The 23014-nt window shown below is 35.9% G+C and overlaps 1 protein-coding gene across 1 annotated transcript; it reads left to right on the forward strand.

Annotated features, from left to right (window-relative positions):
- Positions 1-117: 117 nt before the first annotated feature.
- Positions 118-22960, forward strand: LOC137407311 (probable cysteine--tRNA ligase, mitochondrial). Its single transcript, XM_068093922.1, has 14 exons — positions 118-693; positions 1050-1100; positions 1346-1463; positions 4385-4559; positions 5336-5413; positions 5499-5634; positions 9375-9508; positions 10071-10205; positions 11237-11375; positions 12114-12252; positions 17535-17630; positions 18656-18773; positions 21504-21613; positions 22407-22960. The coding sequence occupies exons 1-14, from the start codon at positions 482-484 to the stop codon at positions 22461-22463; spliced, it is 1698 nt and encodes a 565-aa protein (XP_067950023.1). The 5' UTR covers positions 118-481; the 3' UTR covers positions 22464-22960.
- Positions 22961-23014: the final 54 nt, after the last annotated feature.

The following is a 23014-nucleotide window of genomic DNA, read 5'->3' on the forward strand; positions in this document are numbered from 1 at the left end:
GTCTTATACGTGGAACGCTTAATTCAATAGCTAGATTTTCGTCGTAACGCGTCTGACCGGAATAGTACATATGTATTGTATGTTACCCTATTTTTTCCAAGGCGTTGGCCATTACGTTCGCCATATGTGGTAGCCAAACTATTTCATCGACTTAGCTAGTAAATCGACATTTCCAGCACTGCTTTCACTAAGCGCAGCCTTGTCGCCAACTTCGATTTGCTGTACATTACGTGCGTTGTATACCTAGGTTTGCGTGCTTAACATATTACGGCACAAACATACTTTGCATTATAATTGGTCGCAATCATTGTGCTACGAATCAAGCGGAATACCCATAATTTAATTTTTTTTATTAAATGTTATATTAGAATGTATTTCAAGCAATGAAATTGAAGACGTGTAATATAAAACATACACATTAACTTCAATGTTACATATCGATAAAAGGTTTTTGTATTTTGGATATTAGCAGAGTAAGACTATGAAAATAGGTTTGTTTGGCAAGCTTGCAAAATGTAGTATGCACCGACGGATGGCAACTGCTACGCGATTATTGAGCACAAATAATTTTGACAAGCTAGATAATAAGCAATCGGTGAGACCTGTAGGTCGTGACACGGGGATAACGGTATATGATGTTACGAGTAAGTCAAAGGTTCCCTTGCTTATGGAAAACGAAAGTCATTTGAAATGGTGAGTTTATGGCCACGAGAAACGTTTAAAACGAAATTTATTTCAAGCTTAGTAGCATCTTGGAACATCACACTTATTAATAATTAAATAGCTTTTTACATTTCGTAGATTAAGCGGATTACCAAATGATACATTTGGTGTATAAGAACTTTTATGTTGGTGTTAAGTTTTGCCAAACGCACGCTGTGCTTTATCATTTCATATTGTTTATGTGCATTGTAATGAGTTATTTTCACATCGTAAACAGCTGCAGTACATTAACTCATTCGATTCATTATATAAATCTTAAATAAACAAACTTGTCTCAGCAGAGCTTAGCGTGTTGTCCATGTTATAACCTAAATATACGCTGACAGGTATGCGTGCGGACCCACTGTCTATGATGATGCGCATATTGGTCATGCATGGTAAGTAACTGCATAATATTTCTATATTTCAGTTAAGATGAGTTTATCCTCTTCATATTGGTTTTACTTTTGTGCCAAGGTCGAATAAACTCTATGTACTTTAGATCACAATGTTGGTCAATGACTCCAAATCTATGTCCGGTGAAACTGCTGAAAACCCTTGCTGTCTTTGGATATTACTACACTGCTTGCATCACGCTCTTAGTTTTGTATGATGTTGCACTCTTTTATTATTTCTATTAAAGCTTTTTCGTAAGAGGGGATATCATCCGTCGTATACTCTCACAGATCTTCAACATAAATGTTGTGTACATCATGAATCTTACAGATATTGATCAAAAGATTGTCGACCGCGCCGCCAAGGTGACTGTTTGTGTATTTATCTCAAACAAAGTAAAAATATCCATAATATATGGTTATACTTTGATTCATCTGTGTTGTGCCGGCTTTGTCTAACTCATATTTGCCAAACATTTCCTTTCACTCATTTGATTTTGCTCAATGAATTGTTTTGCTGATTGCTTCATAAATGATTTGACATGATATGAAAGTATTCTTGAGATTATTGAGCTGTTTTAAGATTCTTTTATTGAATATATAAAAAATTATCAAGTTAAGCTTAAATTTTAGAAAGCTTTACGTAGTGGAGAACTTACACCAGAAAAAAGGTTTTCTAGCAAACTTGACATAAAAATGTGCAAATTTTGACTTGCTGGAATGTGTTATTCTATTCAAACCAGTACTTGGTGTTCGTATGGACCTTTTTACAAACATTCGTAGTGTCTTCAATATTAGGCACCATTTTATTACACTGTAAAATTATATTACAATTATAAAAACAGTAATTGTGCAACTAAGGCCTTTGTAAAAGTAGATGACAAAGGCCTGCACCCTTGCCATCCAAGCTGGTCACAGAATTGTTATTTTAGGGTGTGGTTACTAGCTACTCCATTTAGTAATGTTTCTTCTTACTACTCATTGGTAACCGTATTTTTATTATATATGAGAAGTTATCTCGTCCTACGCAGAGATTTTGATATGACGCAAAAGTAATGTTTGCTTGAAAATAAATTAACTTTTATATCTTGTGATATAGCTTATTGCAGGACTACACTTCTTCCTTGACTTAGACATTACTGTTGGCTCTAAATATTAAAGAGAAGGTGGCAATTCACCTAAATTGTGTGCTATTCGAATTTAAAAAAACGAGCTACTATTAACTGTTCATTTTCTGATAGATTCTTGTCATCCAAAAGATTTTTAAAGAACAAAATCGTACATGAAAGCCCCTCACAAAATTGTTGTAACAACTAATGGCATCATATTTATATAATAGGATATATTTCCTAATATATAGGATGGATTAGGATATATTAGGATATATCCTATATTCTTATGTAGGACATATCCTATATAAGAATATTAGGAAAATGTAGAATAATTAAAAGTGGTCAACTGCCCACCGCAACCTATACTTGCTACGCAAAAACGAGTTAATAGGTGCTCAGACATATGGTTCAAATGCGGATGAGCACCAACATATCCTCTCGTATGGTTTCATCAAGCTGAGTACTGAGGTACTAGTCTCTAGACCCTCCATGTAAAGTGAGATGCTAGTCTCTAAACCCTCCATGTAAAGTGAGGTACTAGTCTCTAGACCCTCCATGTAAAGTAAGGTACTAGTCTCTAGACCCTCCATGTAAAGTGAGATGTTAGTCTCTAGACCTTCCATGTAAAGTGAGATGCTAGTCTCTAGACTCTCCATGTGAAGTGAGGTACTAGTCTCTAGACCCTCCATGTAATGTGAGGCACTAGTCTCTAGACCCTCCATGTAAAGTGAGACACTAGTTTCTAGACCCTCCATGTAAAGTGAGACACTAGTTTCTAGACCCTCCATGTAATGTGAGGTACTAGTCTTTAGACCCTCCAGGTAAAGTGAGGTACTAGTCTTTAGACCCTCCATGTAAAGTGAGATGCTAGTCTCTAGACCCTCCATGTAAAGTGAGGTACTAGTCTCTTGACCCTCCATGTAAAGTGAGATGCTAGTCTCTAGGCCCTCCATGTAATGTGAGGTACTAGTCTCTAGACCCTCCATGTAGAGTGGGGTATTAGTCTCTAGACCCTCCATGTAATGTGAGGCACTAGTCTCTAGACCCTCCAGGTAAAGTGAGGTACTAGTCTCTAGACCTTCCATGTAAAGTGAGGTACTAGTCTCTAGACCCTCCGTGTAATGTGAGGTAGTAGTCTCTATACCCTCCATGTAAAGTGATGTACTAGTCTCTAGACCCTCCATGTAAAGTGAGGTATTAGTCTCTAGACCCTCCATATAATGTGATGTACTAGTCTCTAGACCCTCCATGTAAAGTGAGGTACTAGTCTCTAGACCCTCCATGTAAAGTGAGGTACTAGTCTTTAGACCCTCCAGGTAAAGTGAGGTACTAGTCTTTAGACCCTCCATGTAAAGTGAGATGCTAGTCTCTAGACCCTCCATGTAAAGTGAGGTACTAGTCTCTAGACCCTCCATGTAAAGTGAGATGCTAGTCTCTAGGCCCTCCATGTAATGTGAGGTACTAGTCTCTAGACCCTCCATGTAGAATGGGGTACTAGTCTCTAGACCCTCCATGTAGAGTGGGGTACTAGTCTCTAGACCCTCCATGTAATGTGAGGTACTAGTCTCTAGACCTTCCATGTAATGTGAGGTGCTAGTCTCTAGACCTTCCATGTAATGTGAGGTACTAGTCTCTAGACCCTCCGTGTAATGTGAGGTAGTAGTCTCTATACCCTCCATGTAAAGTGATGTACTAGTCTCTAGACCCTCCATGTAAAGTGAGGTATTAGTCTCTAGACCCTCCATATAATGTGATGTACTAGTCTCTAGACCCTCCATGTAATGTGAGGTACTAGTCTCTAGACCCTCCATGTAGAGTGGGGTACTAGTCTCTAGACCCTCCATGTAGAGTGGGGTACTAGTCTCTAGACCCTCCATGTAATGTGAGGTGCTAGTCTCTAGACCTTCCATGTAATGTGAGGTACTAGTCTCTAGACCCTCCATGTAAAGTGAGGTGCTAGTCTCTAGACCCTCCATGTAAAGTGAGGTACTAGTCTCTATACCTTCCATGCATAATCTCGCTGTCAATTGTATGCTAAGCTTGTAAAGGGTAAATATGAAAATAATTTCCTTTTTAAACAAATCATGGATTATCTCTTCAAGTTGTTGCCAGCGTTAATTTCAATGTAACCACTTCTGCTATAACAGGCATTCTAGTCCAAGTCTTCTGTTCTAGGACAATCAAACAACAGAGCAAATAGCTAATCACTATACTGACAAAGTTTATGAAAACTTCAAAAGATTAAACATCTTGCCTGCCATCATTTGTAAGGTCACCGACTACATACCAGCTATTATCAGGTTTATTCAACGGCTCATTGACAACGGGTCTGCATATGCCACCACACAAGGTTTGTGTTAGCTCTATGGAACACACAGTGTTAGTTAGACTCAATATATGTGTGTTAGCTCTATGGTACACACAATATTAGCTATAGTCAATATATGTGTGTTAGCTTTATGGTATACACAATATTAACTAAAGTCAATATACATATATGTGTGTTAGCTCTATGATACACACAGTATTAGCTAGAGTCAATATATGTGTGTTAGCTCTATAGTACACACAATATTAGTTAGACTCAATATATGTGTGTTAGCTCTATGGTATACACAATATTAGCTAGAGTCAATATACATGTATGTGTGTTAGCTCTATGGTACACACAGTATTAGCTAGAGCCAATATATCTGTGTTAGCTCTATGGTACACACAATATTAGCTAGAGTCAATATATGTGTGTTAGCTCTATGGCACACACAGTATTAGCTAGAGTCAATATATCTGTGTTAGCTCTATGGTATACACAGTATTAGCTAGTGTCCATTTTTCTAGATAGGTTATTCATCTGCTTTAATTCTGATATACATGTAAACAATTTATTAGTTTTCAAGTTTTTTGTGTGCAACCACTGATATGCGAGTTATGAGTAGTCGCTCTTGACGATTAACTTTCTTTTTGGAATCGTCTTCTGTCGAGCACATCTTGCATGTTGAAATCAATAGATTACCTGTCGCCATGATATTGAAAAACCTGCAATGCATATGTAGGCAACATTGTGTGTCCTTTATGTATTTAAGTGTATGGTTTTAAGATGGGAATCTGGTTATTCTGTCTTTTTAGGCAATGTCTATTTTCGCTGCAGTTTAGATGCTGGTTACGGCAGCAGGTTACACACTGGCTCTAATGAAAATGCTTTAGGTAAGTGTATGTTATTATTTTTCTATTCTTCCTTTCGTTTGCGTCATCATTATTCCTTACGATGCATTATGTTTTCCTGTTGCAGAAAAATCTTTAGGAGACAAGGAAGATGCGAAAGACTTTGTCCTGTGGAAAGCTTGTGACCCTTCTGAAACTGTATGGGAATCACCATGGAGTCAAGGTCGACCTGGCTGGCATATCGAGTGCTCTACTATAGCCAGGTATGATATTGGCACAGTATTGACATGCTGCTTGTACGGAGTTAGTATGGCTTGGATATGTCGGCATAATATGGGCTTAGGGTTGATATGGTGCTGTTGTGTTCATAGTATTAAAAGAGCTTTGCTATGTTGTACGATGTAAGTATGTTGCTGGTATAATGTTGATATTGAGATGTGTATATATACATACTGGCTGAATGCCTGGCGTTGTCTGGGTAATAAAAAAGTCCTTGAATAGAAAATTAATTTTTATTTAACATATACAACATTTACCATTACAACTTTCAAACTACATATCATGAGAAAAGTGTTTTGTGTAATTGAAATAAATTGAGAAAGAAAATAAAAACAACTGTAAAGGTTTTCAAACTTTGTCAAAGAACTTTTAAACTTCATATGAGAAAAATGTTTTGTGCAGGTCAAAAAAATAGAAAAAAAAATAAAACGACTATAAAAGGTTTAGATGTAAATGTGAAATAATTAGCAAGTAATAGCTAAAGTCAGTTTTGATACGATTTGCAATAAAATATGATTCAGTAATAATACAATTAATACCAACTGAGAAAACAAAATAAAAATCGTGAATATGTTGAATTAATAACAATTCTTGCATAGAAGTGCGTGTGTATAAAAAAGGTTACTGTTTCACCAGAAACTCTCCATCAAAACTTTGAATATGACGATACTGGTGCCTCTCGATACCGGTACAAATGTAAAATTGAGATATCGTACTGTCTTTGTCTGGCTGAATGGAGAGATAATGTCGAGGCTCTTTTCACCGAGACAATATAATTGTCTGCGCAAGAAGAATTGGCCTTGACCCCAGATATAGTATTTGAACGTTACGGAAAATATTTCTTAACAGGGGTATCGTAACGCGTGGCCACATTGGTAAAATAATCAGCGTGGGCTATATCTATAGCCGAAATGACACACCTACTTTGAGAAATATACATTATATAGATAGATATTGGTATTACATGTATATCCATTACTGATGCCATACCACCATTTCCCAGCCCATATAACTAAATGGTACTTTGGTGTCCATGTATTAGTGTTACTAGTAATACTAATAATTCTAGTAATACTAGTAATACTAATAATACTAGTAATACTAGTATTACTAGAATGCTGGTAGTCCCGTGTGCCGTGAGAGATAATCGTGTGTAATAACTGTATGCACAGTCCTCAATATTCTGAGGATGTGGAAAGGTGATAGAGTGGTGCGGTGATGGAGCGCTGGGCTTTGAGTCTGAACATATCGAGTTCAATTCCTGTGTGTGGCTATCTTTTTTGTAACGCCCTTAGCGTGTCTTCAAACAGACGAACATGACTCTTATTATAGTGAAGATTTGAAGCTGCTATGTGAAAGTTGTCTATTCGTCATTTAAAAAGGTTGTGATTCATGGTTGTACTAATGATACAAGAGATGCATCCTTTTTCACTCTGAGCAGACAACTCCCAATATTTACTTAAAAGTCCTCTGAATTTCACTGTATGCAAAGTTTGTGATAGCTATTGCTGTTATCATTGCTGAGATAGGTAGTTGTATGGGGATAGCAGGTGGTGCTACAATTGCATGAATGATATTCTTAAAAATCTTAATATGTTGACTTCTTTGACTTGGTTTCAAAACTATGATAATATGAAGTAATCTGTTAGCATCATGTTGTGCAGCAGATCTGTTAGCACCATGTTGTGCAGCAGATCTGTTAGCACCATGTTGTGCAGCAGATCTGTTAGCATCATGTTGTCTAGCAGATCTGTTAGCACCATGTTGTGCAGCAGATCTGTTAGCATCATGCTGTGGAGAAGATCTGTTAGCACCATGTTGTGCAGCAGATCTGTTAGCATCATGGTGTGCAGCAGATCTATTAGCAACACGTTGTGCAGCAAATCTGTTAGCATCATGGTGTGCAGCAGATCTGTTAGCATCATGCTGTGCAGCAGATCTGTTAGCATCATGCTGTGCAGCAGATCTGTTAGCATCATGCTGTGCAGCAGATCTGTTAACACCATGTTGTGCAGCAGATCTGTTAGCATCATGCTGTGCAGCAGATCTGTTAACACCATGTTGTGCAGCAGATCTGTTAGCATCATGTTGTGCAGCAGATCTGTTAGCATCATGCTGTGCAGCAGATCTGTTAGCATCATGCTGTGCAGCAGATCTGTTAGCATCACGTTGTGCAGCAGATCTGCTAGCATCATGCTGTGCAGCAGATCTATTAGCAACACGTTGTGCAGCAAATCTGTTAGCATCATGCTGTGCAGCAGATCTCTTAACACCATGTTGTACAGCAGATCTGTTAGCATCATGCTGTGCAGCAGATCTGTTAGCATCATGCTGTGCAGCAGATCTCTTAACACCATGTTGTACAGCAGATCTGTTAACACCGTGCTGTGCAGCAGATCTGTTAACATCATGCTTTGTAGTGGCCTTTTAGATATAATCACCAAATTCCAGACTATTGAACTATTGACTTACGAGTGGAACAATCATCTAAAACCACGACACGCTTACAATATAGGGACAGAGTTTGCCACTCACGGTTAAATATCAGACTCGCTCCTCATCATCATTTGGTGCTGCTGTTATCAACGTTTGCTACTTTGCTAGTAGAAGCAATTATTATTCCAGGAATAGATTTCGAGTATTTGAAGAGGTTATGAACGCGGGCTAGCATTTGTAAACTATTGGATATGGCGGTCTGCATACATTACTAACTTACTGGCACTTGTGATGGTCTGCATTAGTGCTGGGCACGAGTACTTCTTGGCCAACGGGTTTTTCGGGTATCGGGTTTGTTCAGACGGGTTTAATCTCTAAAATTTCCAACCATCAGATATATTCTAAAGTTTACAATGCAATTATAATTCTATTCAATTTATTTCTTGTTTTTTTACTATGTTTCTAACGACCAATATTCGTGCTCGCAGCCTTGACCCTTTAAAGCCTTTGAACTCCAGCTGCTGGTTTTAAGGCATTGCGTAGGGTGTGTCAGAATCTCTATCGGCCGGAATACCGGCATTCACATGGCTTTGTTTACAAAAGCCATTTCAAAATAACAGCGTAAACCAATCAAATGAATTTTTGCACAAGATATTAGACCAGACATTTCACTTCCAATTGGAACAGTTTTCAAATATATTTGAAGGTTGATCTTAAAGATTAGGAAGTAGTTGATGTAAGGGTAGTTGCTGAAAAGATATTGAGCAATACCATGTACATATTTGGCTGCTGACTCAAAACCAATGCTGAAGGTTTTCCTATCTAGCAGCTTTCAGCTTGGTGTCTTCAATTGGCATAGATAGCTTATGATATTGTTGAGAACTTCTTGTTTTGAGTTGAAGTTCTGTCTTGTTATGGGCAATTCAAGATATACCTGGGGTGTTGTAGTCTCCTCTGATGACATTTCACTAAGAATTTGGTCTTATTGTTAAGCATGTATAAGTATGCTTCCACTACTAAACTCATTGCACAATTGAAGGCTCTGATGCTGTGATGCACATCACTGCGACGTAACATGGTGAAAACAACAGCCAATTATATGCCTCACTTTTGCTCCATTGTAATGATAGCTATTCGCCAATCTAGGGTTTACTATACATGTATCTATGGTTCTTTATTCCAAGATTTTAATAGCTATAACTGGAACAACGCACCAACATTGAGAAATATATATGTATATATAGATGTACCATTTTACTAAATATCCAGAGATCTTATTTGTTTGTAGTGAAATGTTCGGCAACAGTGTGGACATTCACAGTGGGGGTGCAGACTTGATTTTCCCGCACCATGAAAATGAATTAGCGCAGTGCTGTAGCTATCACCAGAAAGAACATTGGGTAAAATACTGGATTCACACAGGTGAGTTGTCTTGTACTCCTTTCCATATTTTATCGCTCAAAGAGTCGGATTATGCCAACATTCCTGGATGAATGTGCTCGGTCGACAGTGTATTACTTCAGTAAATGTCAGTTTAAATGATAGCTTCAAGTCCTTCATACCCTTCTGCACCTTATAGTTCCTCTCACTAGTGATAGAATCACCCTTACATGCTCTTTTATGTTATTTTGTTTCATTTTAAAATTACATCCGCTACCAAAAATAATAATGAAAACAAAACATCTAATCTCATATCTTACATTTCTGCAATGGCTGGTAGCTGTTATCTTTCTGCATCATTATTACTTTTTAAATATCAAAACATCCGATTTGCAACCATGTACCTTATTTTATCATCTTTCTCTCCCAGTTCGTAACATTTTCGTTAATTTCTCTATAACTATCATTGTTTATTCATTGTTGTCTGTTATGCCTCTTGACATAATACATAATATTATTTTGGTGTGACCTTGACCCTTTGTTCTTTAGAAACTGAATCGTGTAATATACAATATTTGTCATACTCTTTGTGTTTCTAATATAGGGTTGTTGAGACTAGCTGATGATACAAACAAGATGTCTAAATCTCTGGGAAACGTGATGACTATTGACAGCCTATTAGAGCGGTACACCGCTGATCAGTTTAGGATATTCTGTCTTCTCTCTCGATATTATACAGGTATATCATTGTATACCTTTGAAATTCTATCAAAAGCATTGTTTGCTGAGATATACAAGTTGATAAACGTTCACAGTTTGGTAATTGAGTTCATGTATATTTTCGCAGTTTTGCAAAAATATGCAAGTTGTATATAATTATATAAGTATATATATATATGCATATACATACATGTATGTATATAAATATATAAGTAATAAGTATATAAGATGATATACATGTTTACACTAGAGGTCTTTGAGTTGATATACATATTTACAGTAGAGGTCTTTGAGTTGATATACATGTTTACACTAGAGGTCTTTGAGTTGATATACATGTTTACACTAGAGGTCTTTGAGTTGATATACATGTTTACAGTAGAGGTCTTTGAGTTGATATACATGTTTACACTAGAGGTCTTTGAGTTGATATACATGTTTACAGTAGAGGTCTTTGAGTTGATATACATGTTTACACTAGAGGTCTTTGAGTTGATATACATGTTTACAGTAGAGGTCTTTGAGTTGATATACATGTTTACAGTAGAGGTCTTTGAGTTGATATACATGTTTACACTAGAGGTCTTTGAGTTGATATACATGTTTACAGTAGAGGTCTTTGAGTTGATATACATTTTTACAGTAGAGGTCTATTAGTTTATATATATGTTCACAGTAGTTGTTATATACATGTACATGTACATGTATGGTAACAGTTGACAACACCCGCTGTTCTCCTCATCATTTGTGTTAGCAAGTAATTTATATATCTCTTATCATTGCATGCACCCTGTGGAAGTCCCATTAATATTGATGTGATGCTCTTGTAATAAATTTAGCATGGCAGCCGCGAGAAACCTGTTGTTAGTCGAGAGTGTGAAGGTTGACTGGTATGAAGCTTACTGCTGGCTACTTTTATTTATTTTTATTTTGTTATGACATTACTAACATTTGTGAAGGACTTTTTTCTGTTTTTCCTAACCAACCGTACTTACTCAAGGGTGAATAGATCTCTTCAGATGTGCCACTGTTTGTTGCATTTTATTGCAGATGTCGAGTTCAGTGATGACATCATGAAAAAGTCTACAAAGATACACAGAAAACTGACATCGTTAGTTTCATCAGCAGAACGCTATATTAATAATGTAGATAGAGGCGAAGCACTCAATGCTACATTACTTTCAAGAAGGTGAGAGAGCGCATGATCTTTACTCGCTGAATGTTGAAATCTTCCATACGCGTCATAACCGAAGTTTCAATCCTTTTGATGATATGAGTGGTTAGCATCTGATAGACATAGCCAGCTACATCATTTTTTATTTGCCGATGTACAGAGAGTACAGTCTGGTTACCCTAGAATATGTCGCTACTCTGTTAGCAATACTAACTGTTAGTGATGTTTATTAATTGTGGGAGTTGTCTTAACAATTGTGATAATACTTGGTTCAATCCCGAATGCGGCTAATTTTACACAGTTACCTGTTTTTCTAGACCCGTTCTGAATACCTCCAATAAAATGAAAAGAAGCGCCTGTTATGTCATAAGATGATACTTGTATGGTATCCTGGGTTTACTCTAAATTGATTACCACCTCTGTGATTTAATAATTAAATTTCATACGCTCTGGATTAGAATGATCAGCTCAAGTCTCTCATTCGTATTAGCTTTTCAGAAAAAACTTAGCAACAACATTGAAGCTGAAGTGCAGGGTTAGTCCACGATATAGAATTATAGAATTTAGTCTCTATATTCTTGCATTTATTCGCTGTATTGCATTCGTGGCTGGTTTAACTGAGAGCGGACAACCCTTGAGTTGTTAGCACCTTACACGCTATCCGCGTGCTATTTGCATACAGATGAACCCTTTAGACTGGTTTAGAGCTTCTCTAACAATTGGCACCTGACTCATTATAGCCTTTCATTATAGCCTTTCATTGACTCAAAAGACAGTGAGGGAGGCCTTGGCAGATAACTTTGACACTCCAAAGGCTATGTCAGCTGTAATGAACCTGGTTCACGTCTGTAATATAGAGTTGAACAAGAGGGAGCCCAATCCGTATTCCCAGGTACTCCATCTGGCAGTTTGACCAACGACTACCTTGACTAGGTTAAGTAACTACTAGGTCAAGGTTAAGCTATCTTGCCTTAAAATATTTATTAGTCTTACGTGTTAGCATTTCATCTTTATTTCATTTTTCCAGCTCCTTTATTTTTAATTGCTAAACTAGAAAGCTTTGGGAAATTTTAAAATTCATATATTGGAAAATACTTGGGGTGTAGATCTCAAAATTTCCATCTGATATTGTGAATGCTGAGATGGTCATAAGTGGAAGCTTATTTAACATTACACAAGTTCAAATATAACAGATTTAAGGATCTTTGTTGACATCAATCAAACCCCCTCCACGAGTTTACATATATTTTGGAGTTATCACCTCTTATACATACAGGAGTAGAAATTTCGGGTTTTGTATTAATATATATTCACCTTCATTTGTCCTTGCAGAATAAACACTCCATTTAGATTTCTTTTTAACTCTTTCGCTACCGTAAGCCGATATATTGGCTTTTCAATATGGTTTCACTTTTCTTTTAATTACGAAGCCTATATAATAGCTACACCAATCAAATTTTGTCTCCAGTGAAACAACCTTGTTGCCAATCACTTGCTATCAATATAAATTTTTTTCGCTAAATATTTTCAACAATTGCGATGATAAAAGTACCAACTGTAAAACGATATATCGGCTTATCAATAGGATTTCACTTTTCTTTTCATTACGAAGCCTACACATTAGCTAGAGTAATCAAAATTTGTCTCCAGTCAAACAACCTTGTTGCCAATCACGGGCACCTAAAAGAGAATTTTTTGGTTCAACGATTCCAATTCTAGTTATTTTTCAAAACAGCAAAACCAAAAACCAGATCGTTATGGCAAGGAAAAACACATCGCATTCGTTCAACGCAAATAAAATGTTGGATATTGTACGAGAGTGGAATTCACTTTGTATTTATCTTGTAGAGAATTTTGTTTTGAATAAGATGAATTTTACAGGAAAACGATATATGTTTTTATTCTTGAGATATTGCTTAAATACTAGCAGTATATCGGCTTTTCGAAAAATTCTTTTTTAATTTGGGCAGAATATTCATTAGGTAAGATTTTAATGCGGTAGTGAAAGAGTTAAACGAACCCCAGAAACATTCACTACATGTATGTTTCCATGATGCGCAGTACTTCGGAGTTGTGCTCTCTCCAAATCATGGAAATGGCGTCTTCGCACTGAAATCACTGCGCACTGATTAGTGCGAAGCCAGTGCAAGGAAACAGCAATTGGGCAGTGGCTGCGCATAGCTCTCTTGCTGTGGAGTCAGATTCATTGAGGGCCATAAACTAGTACAAAAGTTATCCCGCTTATCTTGTTTTTTTTCTATTCTTCCGATCTTTTTTCACTTAAATTTAATTATGGTCTGCATTCACGAGGATGATGAGGTGATTACTTTCCTGGACTTTGTTATCGATACCAACACTTTTTGAAAATAGGTAACAAGTCCTAAAGTAACATTTAAATAATATATTACTTAAAAATACTTATTAAAAATATATTACTTTGTAAAAATTGTGTTAAGGTTTGTAAAACCTTATGAATGTGTATTGTAAATCTATATATATATCTCAAAGTATGTCGTGTATATGTCGGTTTTCCAGCTATAGATCTTAAAATCTTGAAAGATATATTCCATACCGAAGTGGATTCAATCTCAGACCAGACCGTTCACAAGTCTTACGCCTAGCCCACTAGACTATGGAAGTCAAATTGCTGGCATTCCAATATAAGGCATTTTATCAGAGCAATACCTAACTGCTTTACGTATGACGCGGGTCATAGCATAACGTCACAAGAAGCTGTTCGCTCACATTATTAAACTGCCTAATAGCAAAACTCTCACTACTTCTCATTGTTTATAAGACAAAAAACTTTTCTCATGATATGTAGTTTGAAAGTTAGAATGGCAAATGTAATATGTTAAATACTAGAAATTCCACTGTCATACAGCCCACGACCAAAGAGATGGCCAGAGATATTGGCAAAAAAATAAAGGGTACTAATGGTTGAGAAATGCAATATTAGCAATCAAATGGCTCTGCAGTGCAATAGGATAACTGCAATGGTAGCTGTAATGTACTGGGTGTGGGTGTTATTATATACAACAATAAGCAATAATGAATGGAAAATATGTTTATATTTTCCCCCTGCAACAGGAGAAATGCAATATTGGCCAATATTAGAAGTAAAATGCACTGATATTCTTAGAATAATCAATTTTATTAATATAGTAATAATAGAAAACCAATACACAATTTTGTTTACATTTCAAAACGTCATAGGTAGCAATATCGAGAAGCTGTGGTATTTATATAGGGTTTTAGAAAATTTATTTAAAAAGTGTTTGGTCATGACAAACAACAACAATGAAAGGAAAATATTACACGTTTATATATCTCCCTTGCAATAGGAGAAATGCAATGTTGGCCAATATTATAAGTAAAATGCACTGATATTATTAAAATAACCAATATTGTTAATATAGTAATACAGCAATAATAGAAAACCTATGAGCGTTAATGCGTCTCGAAGATTTCTGCAAACTGCAGCAAAATAAAAGCTGTTATAAAAGTGTTATAAAGCTGTAGGCCCAATTTACTGTAATGTATGTAATTCAACAACAATAAAGAAATATGTTTATTATAACTCTGAAATGCAAAATTAGAAGTAAAATGGCAAGCTACTGTGTACTATCCCCAGTTTGAAAGTTGGTTGCGTTGAATGTAGAACGGTTTTGATAAGCGATCTTTCACAGAAAGCGGGTAGGAGCATTCACTCGTATAAAAATGTAGCAAAATAAAAAATGTTCTCGTCATGAAGGGGCGTTGTAGTTTGGCCTTAGCTTGTACGTAAGTTGTAAAGAATTTCGGCTAACGTTTTAAATAATGAAACCTTCGGTGATTGGACAAAAAACATAGGCTGATAAACGGTGTACCACAATTTCGTACCTGTAAATCGGTCTACGCCTCAAACGGTCTACGTTTATTACAAAAACCTTCGAATAAATTCGATTACAAGTAAACAGCACTATAGACTGGTAAAATGAACACGGTTTTCTCGTGAAATACGCACTACTAAATAATTCTGCAATCGGTCGCACGGCTTTATTGGCGTTTCAATTTTCGGTCTTAACTTTTATTAAAGCGAGCTTTTCAAGCTTTTTGTGGCAATTTTCGTTCAAATAAATCTGTCTATTTGTGTATAATCCGATAAGATGGGTAGGTTTAAAGATAATACCGAGAATTTACAAAGACTTGGTAACATATTTAAATAGGTTTAAATGTGTTCTGTATCGTTATGATACTTTAACGACTTTACATTCCGATGCTTAAATTTATTGATGAAATTTCTAGCCAAGGGTTTGTCTCATTGTTGATGAATAATTTTCGTAAGTTGTGTGCACATGCATTTATCATAAAAACTCGCACACATCGCTCCGCTCGTTTGCTCGTGGGACAAATCAATTTTCTGTCAAAATACTCTTCTATTACACGGGCAACGCTGGGTGGCACAGCTAGTAAAAGTATAATGACGACAGAAGCATAAAAAGACCGTTTTTGATGTTCGGTATCCATGATCGATTCTATTTTTTTCCATCTGGCGATTCGATTTATACAATTTCTTTTCTCTGGCTAAATTGCTGAAAACCACTGTGCAGCGTGTAAATGTACAATCCCCTCGACTTCGGAGGGGACTGCATCGAAGTACTGCTCGTCATGGAAACATAGTGATAAAAAACTGTAGAATTTAATTTGCCGTAAAAACTCATATTTAACAGCAGTTTGTTGTCTACATTCTAGCGGGATGTTTAAACATTCATACTTTTGGTATACTGGTTTTGGCTTCCGTGGTGTAAAGTTACAATAAATATATATGTAGAACATTAATCTGCAGTCATATCAAAGAGAGAATCATGCCTTACGAACAATCAACAACGTTTACATCTATGCAGTTCTAAATAAAACTAAACTCTTGCCCACTTTGCACCGAGATTGTTGCACTTCACTTTGGTTTCCCTCCCTGCCTTGGGATATTCAAATTTCTCCTTTAACTTCATGCTGATGGTTACATTTGTCAGTTACTAGCACAACATAGGGAGTTAACTAGCACAACATAGGGAGTTAACTAGCACAACATAGGGAGTTAACTAGCACAACATAGGGAGTTAACTAGCACAACATAGGGAGTTAACTAGCACAGCATAGGGAGTTAACTAGCACAACATAGGGAGTTAACTAGCACAACATAGGGAGTTAACTAGCACAACATAGGGAGTTAACTAGCACAACTTTGGGAGTTAACTAGCACAACATAGGGAGTTTACTAGCAATTGGTGTAGCAGTTGTTTCACCATGTAGCAAAGGTTTATTTGGGTTTGTAAGTTATTTAATAAAAATCAAACTTCTTTTAATGGTAACTCAATAGCTGTTGGCTAGTAGCATTCCCTTACATTGTTTATTTTAGCAATAAGTCAATAGAGATAGTGTTAGGCTAATGTAAGTCACAGTAGTTCAATCAAGATAGTACATTAATATAGGTCACAGTAGTTCAATAAAGATAATGAGTTAATATAGGTCACAGTAGCTCAATAAAGATATTAGATTAATATAGGTCACAGTAGTTCAATCAAAATAATACATTAATATAGGTCACAGTAGTTCAATAAAGATAATGAGTTAATATAGGTCACAGTAGCTCAATAAAGATATTAGATTAATATAGGTCACAGTAGTTCAATCAAGATAATGCATTAATATAGGTCACAGTAGTTCAATCAAGATAATACATTAATATAGGTCACAGTAGCTCAATAAAGACAACAAGCTATATAAGCCACAATAACTCAATTAAGATCATGCTAGTTAAATGTAGGTGACAGCCATTCAATAGAGGTCATAATAAGTCAACATACATGATGTCACTGTGGTTTAAGAAGGTCATTTTGAGTCAATCTAGGTCATACTCAGCCAAAGGAAATTACAGTGGGTGTTTTAAATGAGGTTACAATAGTTTCATTAATACCAGGATGCACTTAAGCAATAAGCCAATATATCTTCATCAATCTAGGTTACAATCGCTAATTTAAACTGTTATTTATTGACTAATTGCAGTTAATCACAAGTTATTAAAAATTGTCCTATTTTTTGTATAAAGGTTTGTTTATCAGGAACTTACTTTTTTGTTTGGTTGCGGCAGATTGCACCCCACGTTGATTCGTTAAAATCTAGCTGCTATTTTAGGCTGGAGATAGCAGCAGAGTGGACTCGGTGGCTGCGTGTAAATCATACATAGAAACCATCATGCCTCAGCTTGGGGTCAATGTGTCTGTCAGGCAGGTCAGTGTCTTTTCAAGCAAGTGCTAAATAGAAACCTTGTCTCACCTCGGGGTTGACGTGTCTGTCAGGCAGGCTAGCGTCTCTTTGTTTCATACACTCAGCATCAGTAAAGTTTCTTCTGTTGAGCCTTTGCTAGTTGCATCTAACTTCTTACAGATCTAATTTGGTATTAGCTATATCAATGATAAAGGTTTCCTATCTTTCTATTGTAGATTGGATATCTTTCAATTGTAGATTGGATATCTTTCTATTGTAGATTAGATATCTTTCTGTTGTAGAATGGATATCTTTTTATTGTAGATTGGATATCTTTCTATTGTAGATTGGATATCTTTCTATTGTAGATTGGATATCTTTCTGTTGTAGATTGGATATTTTTCTGTTGTAGATTGGATATCTTTCTATTGTAGATTGGATATCTTTCTATTGTAGACTGGATATCTTTCTGTTGTAGATTGGATATCTTTCTGTTGTAGATTGGATAGCTGTCTATTGTAGATTGGATATCTTTCTGTTGTAGATTGGATATATTTCTATTGTAGATTGGATATCTTTCTATTAGAGATTGGATATCTCTCTATTGTAGATTGGATATATTTCTGTTGTAGATTGGATATCTTTCTGTTGTAGATTAGATATCTTTCTATTGTAGATTGGATATCTTTCTGTTGTAGATTGGATATCTTTCTGTTGTAGTTTGGATATCTTTCTGTTGTGAATTAAATATCTTCGGTTGTATATTGGATATCTTTCTATTGTAGATTGGATATCTTTCTGTTGTAGATTGGATATCTTTCTATTGTAGATTGGATATCTTTCTGTTGTAGATTGGATATCTTTCTATTGTAGATTGGATATCTTTCTATTGTAGGTTGGATATCTCTGTATTGTAGATTGGATATATTTCTGTTGTAGATTGGATATCTTTCTGTTGTAGATTAGATATCTTTCTGTTGTGAATTAAATATCTTTCTGTTGTAGATTGGATATCTTCCTATTGTAGATTGGATATCTTTTTGTTGTAGATTGAAAAAAGTTCATTACATAATTCTCAACAGTTCTCACAAGTTGTTGACTCTGTAGTGTCATTTAGAAGGAGGGTAAGGGAGTTCTCTCTCGGAGACTCAACTATTGGAGTTAGCGGTAAGCACTTGTCATGAAATGTCGTATCAGTTTGACTATATTGCTCGTGAATCTTCATCAGTCTCTTCTAGCCTTTCTGCTGCCAGATAAGATTACGTGGCAGTTTTTTTAACCCTTTTGTTGCCAGATAGAATTGCGTGTGTCTTTTAACTCTTTTTCAGCCAGATAGGATTGATAAATAGTCTGTTGCACAGTCAGCAATAGTTCTGTATTCTGATTGGCTCGTATTCTAGGTTAAGATACAATACCCAAAATTGCAGAAATTAATAATGAAACAGCAAAAAATGCAACAGAACAGTTATATCAGAAATCATGTGAAAAATAAAATAAAAACAGCAATGACACGTTTATTTCACATCATTGAAGGAGAATCCTCTCCCAAAATAATTTAGGGTATCTAGACTAGAGTTGTCCCGATTTTGATATCGGAATCGGTATCGGTGCCGATATGGGTGTTAAGTATCTGAATCGGTATCGGCCGATCTTTTCTTAAAAAATCGGAAACTTCAGATACTTTTTACACATCAGCTATTTAGCAGAAACCTGTATTTTAGCCTGCTACTTTAACAAAAAATCATCAGCTGCGAGTTCCTTGCTTTTACCTAATGAATTCCGGACCTGTCACACAATCTATTTCATGTCTATAGCCTAATGAACATCTACACAGCTGAGCAATATTTTGGCTTTAGTCAGGACGTAATCACAAAGTGTGGTATTTCCCACTTACAGCGATATGATTTATTGCAGCCAATCACGAACAATAGAACCATAATGAGAAACAAGAATGCGGTGTAATGTTTCTATTTACTAGCATTGCGAAAGTAATTTGAGCAATCGATGCATAAAGTTATCTAAGTTATCTCTCTCTCTTGATCATGACGATATGATGTATCGTTTGTATCGCATAAAATAACCTCAGTGGCTTATCGGTGTTTAGCCTGTCTTCCATAGTCTGTGGCGAGTCCTTCTTCAGTACGACTGGCTACATCGATAGTGATAGACGATAAAGACGTCTCACTGAGATAATTGAATCACTAACAGTAATTAAAAGACGCATTTATTTGCTCTAGACTTGTACAGGCGCAGCATTTCGTTCAGCAGTAGAAGAAAGACTTCATTATCACAGAGAAAGCTGTACCACTAAAAGTAATTACCATTATTAATGACATATTTCAAGAAACATGGACTGGTTTGTTATTAGATGCACGGTATGTCAGCATGTGAATATATATACATGTATATCTTTTTTCATAAATACAAACAAATAAATACATCAATATTTATATTTTTTTGCATTATATTTATATTTGCATAATACAATTACCAATAATCTATGCAACACAAAAGAATCTGAATCGGATTATTTTTCAATAAGAATCGGTATCTGAATCGGCTGGTGAAATTAGAATCGAGGCATCTCTAATCTAGACTAGAGGAGATGTCTCCCTAGCAAATCTCTTCAGTAGAGGGACGTCGTCCCAAATGGTTCCTTCTTTTTTGTAAAGAATTTATGAAGCATAATTTGCTTCTCCCTGCGTTAATGAATGTTCTCATGCTGTGTCCGGAGATGTTCCGAACGGTTAATTATAATGCGCATGCTTCGGTTTGGTGAAGAACCAAATTTGTGTTCGAGATTCGAGACGTACAAATCTCAATTTTTTGGTCGAGAACCGAAGCGTTTGAGAACCGAGGTTTCACTGTACATAGTAGGTTTCACTGTACATAGTAGGTTTCACTGTACATAGTAGGTTTCACTGTACATAGTAGGTTTCACTGTACATAGTAGGTTTCACTGTACATAGTAGGTTTCACTGTACATAGTAGGTTTCACTGTACATAGTAGGTTTCACTGTACATAGTAGGTTTCACTGTACATAGTAGGTTTCACTGTACATAGTAGGTTTCACTGTACATAGTAGGTTTCACTGTACATAGTAGGTTTCACTGTACATAGTAGGTTTCACTGTACATAGTAGGTTTCACTGTACATAGTAGGTTTCACTGTACATAGTAGGTTTCACTGTACATAGTAGGTTTCACTGTACATAGTAGGTTTCACTGTACATAGTAGGTTTCACTGTACATAGTAGGTTTCACTGTACATAGTAGGTTTCACTGTACATAGTAGGTTTCACTGTACATAGTAGGTTTCACTGTACATAGTAGGTTTCACTGTACATAGTAGGTTTCACTGTACATAGTAGGTTTCACTGTACATAGTAGGTTTCACTGTACATAGTAGGTTTCACTGTACATAGTAGGTTTCACTGTACATAGTAGGTTTCACTGTACATAGTAGGATTAACATCTTTGAATTTATCTATTTTGCGAAAAAATAGCTAGTGTTACACTGCTGGTTTTTGGCCTGGCTAGAACCTTACAGGTGTTCGTGGAATGACTGAACTATGCATAGATAAAAGACACTCCGATTAATTCAATACAGGTCTGCTGGTTTGACTTTTGATGATGTAATAGCTTCTTACTCCTTTCAGAGAATGGAGTGATTTGGCTTTAATAATAATTTCAATATTATAAAGATGAAATAACAATAGTATTAACAATATATGCAGCTACGCAAGAAAAGGGCTGATACAGTGCTGAAAAACACACAATTTGCTAATGTTTTAATTTGCAATATCTCTTGTTGCAGTTTTCAATGTTTTATCACAAATGCTATCAAGCAATTATAATAAATGCATTGTCCTTAACATGTACGTCCTGTCATTACAGCCGAGGAAAAGCGTAGGATACAAAATCACAGAAAATCTAATGCTCCACTTCTGAACGCTTGTGACCAAATCCGCCATGAGTTGTCTTCTCTCAGCCAGATAGATATACAGGTTTGTGTTCATCCTTTTTTCTATTCTCACTTTGCTCATTGAGCACAGCTCTTTTGAATCTAGATACCTATCTACTGAATGCCAAAGTAAATGTATTGGTTTCGGCATGTGAAGTAATATTTTTTAAATAATAAAAGGCTGGTAAAATCCAACATAAAATGACAAAATGGTAAGATATATAAATTAAGATAAAATGTATCTAGTTTTCATCACACACCCTTCCTCCGAACCAATGCATTGCTCAACCTACACATCTATTCTCAAGTCTCAAAGCTAATGTAACAGTAAAAACCTTTTTCACTGGTCTTTAATTAATTCATTGAATTATGCAAATAATTTAGGTTTTTGTGTTTAATGTTTCAGAAAGTTTTGTCCAATACATTTGTTTAAATGCTACATTTAATTAACTACTAGTATTATATGTATTATTGATATTATATTACAAACAATGCATTTAAACCGTAATATCCGTAATATTTGCTGCAACAGATGAAAGTTTTGCCATACAAATCAGGCACCAGAAAGAGGTATATCTGTGTGTGATGATATGTGCAGCACTCTACCATCCCTGTCTGACTACTCTAGAGTCAGAGACATCGATATAATAACGTAGCCGTATTAGCTGTTATACGGATCTGTATCGTTGTGTTTTGACTCGTATAAACCAGAGTTTGACACTAAGCTGCCGATTAGTGTAATAGTAATAGAGGCAGGACTTCTATGAACCAGTATTTCTGATCTCTTCACATCAACTACATTTGTATATTCCATTAATCTCTCTGCGCACTTGTAGGATGCCAAAGATGGCCGATCATATTGGAAGGTAGCTGAACGAAAACCTCGAGATTAAGACATCATTTATGAGATTTGGCGAGCTTCACAGTTTATACTCGCTGTACAGCAGATGCGTGAATCTCATGGACTATTGCAAAGGTTTCTATTGTAACATCGTCTAGCTATTCAAAGCGTGTCGATGTTCACTTTTTGACCTCCTGATATAAACAAGATTGCAACACCTCATGATGTTAATAACAGGCCCTCTAATGCCCTTTGGAAACAATAACAACAGCCTGCCGACTGAGCAGAGTTCAATGTCAGTTTACATTATTATGTTCTATATGACTGAGATAACAAAAAGGAGACGAGTCGACGTTCAAATATATTGAACAGAGGATTATATTTTGCTGACTGTTTGTTATATATAAAACATATATATCAGAATTAAACTCTTTGAGGCTATCATCTATGTTATCATTGTGCTATAACAACTTGTCTATATATGTTGAAATAGTTGAAATATTCCACCGAGCTGCGTAGGTGGGCAGGACATTGTTTGAAATAATACAGAATGCGCAGCTGTAAAAATTGTTACTAGTTACTTTTGGTACGTCTGTTGCACTC

The sequence above is a fragment of the Watersipora subatra genome, chromosome 10 (assembly GCF_963576615.1).
Source record: "Watersipora subatra chromosome 10, tzWatSuba1.1, whole genome shotgun sequence".
Lineage (NCBI taxonomy): Eukaryota > Metazoa > Bryozoa > Gymnolaemata > Cheilostomatida > Watersiporidae > Watersipora > Watersipora subatra.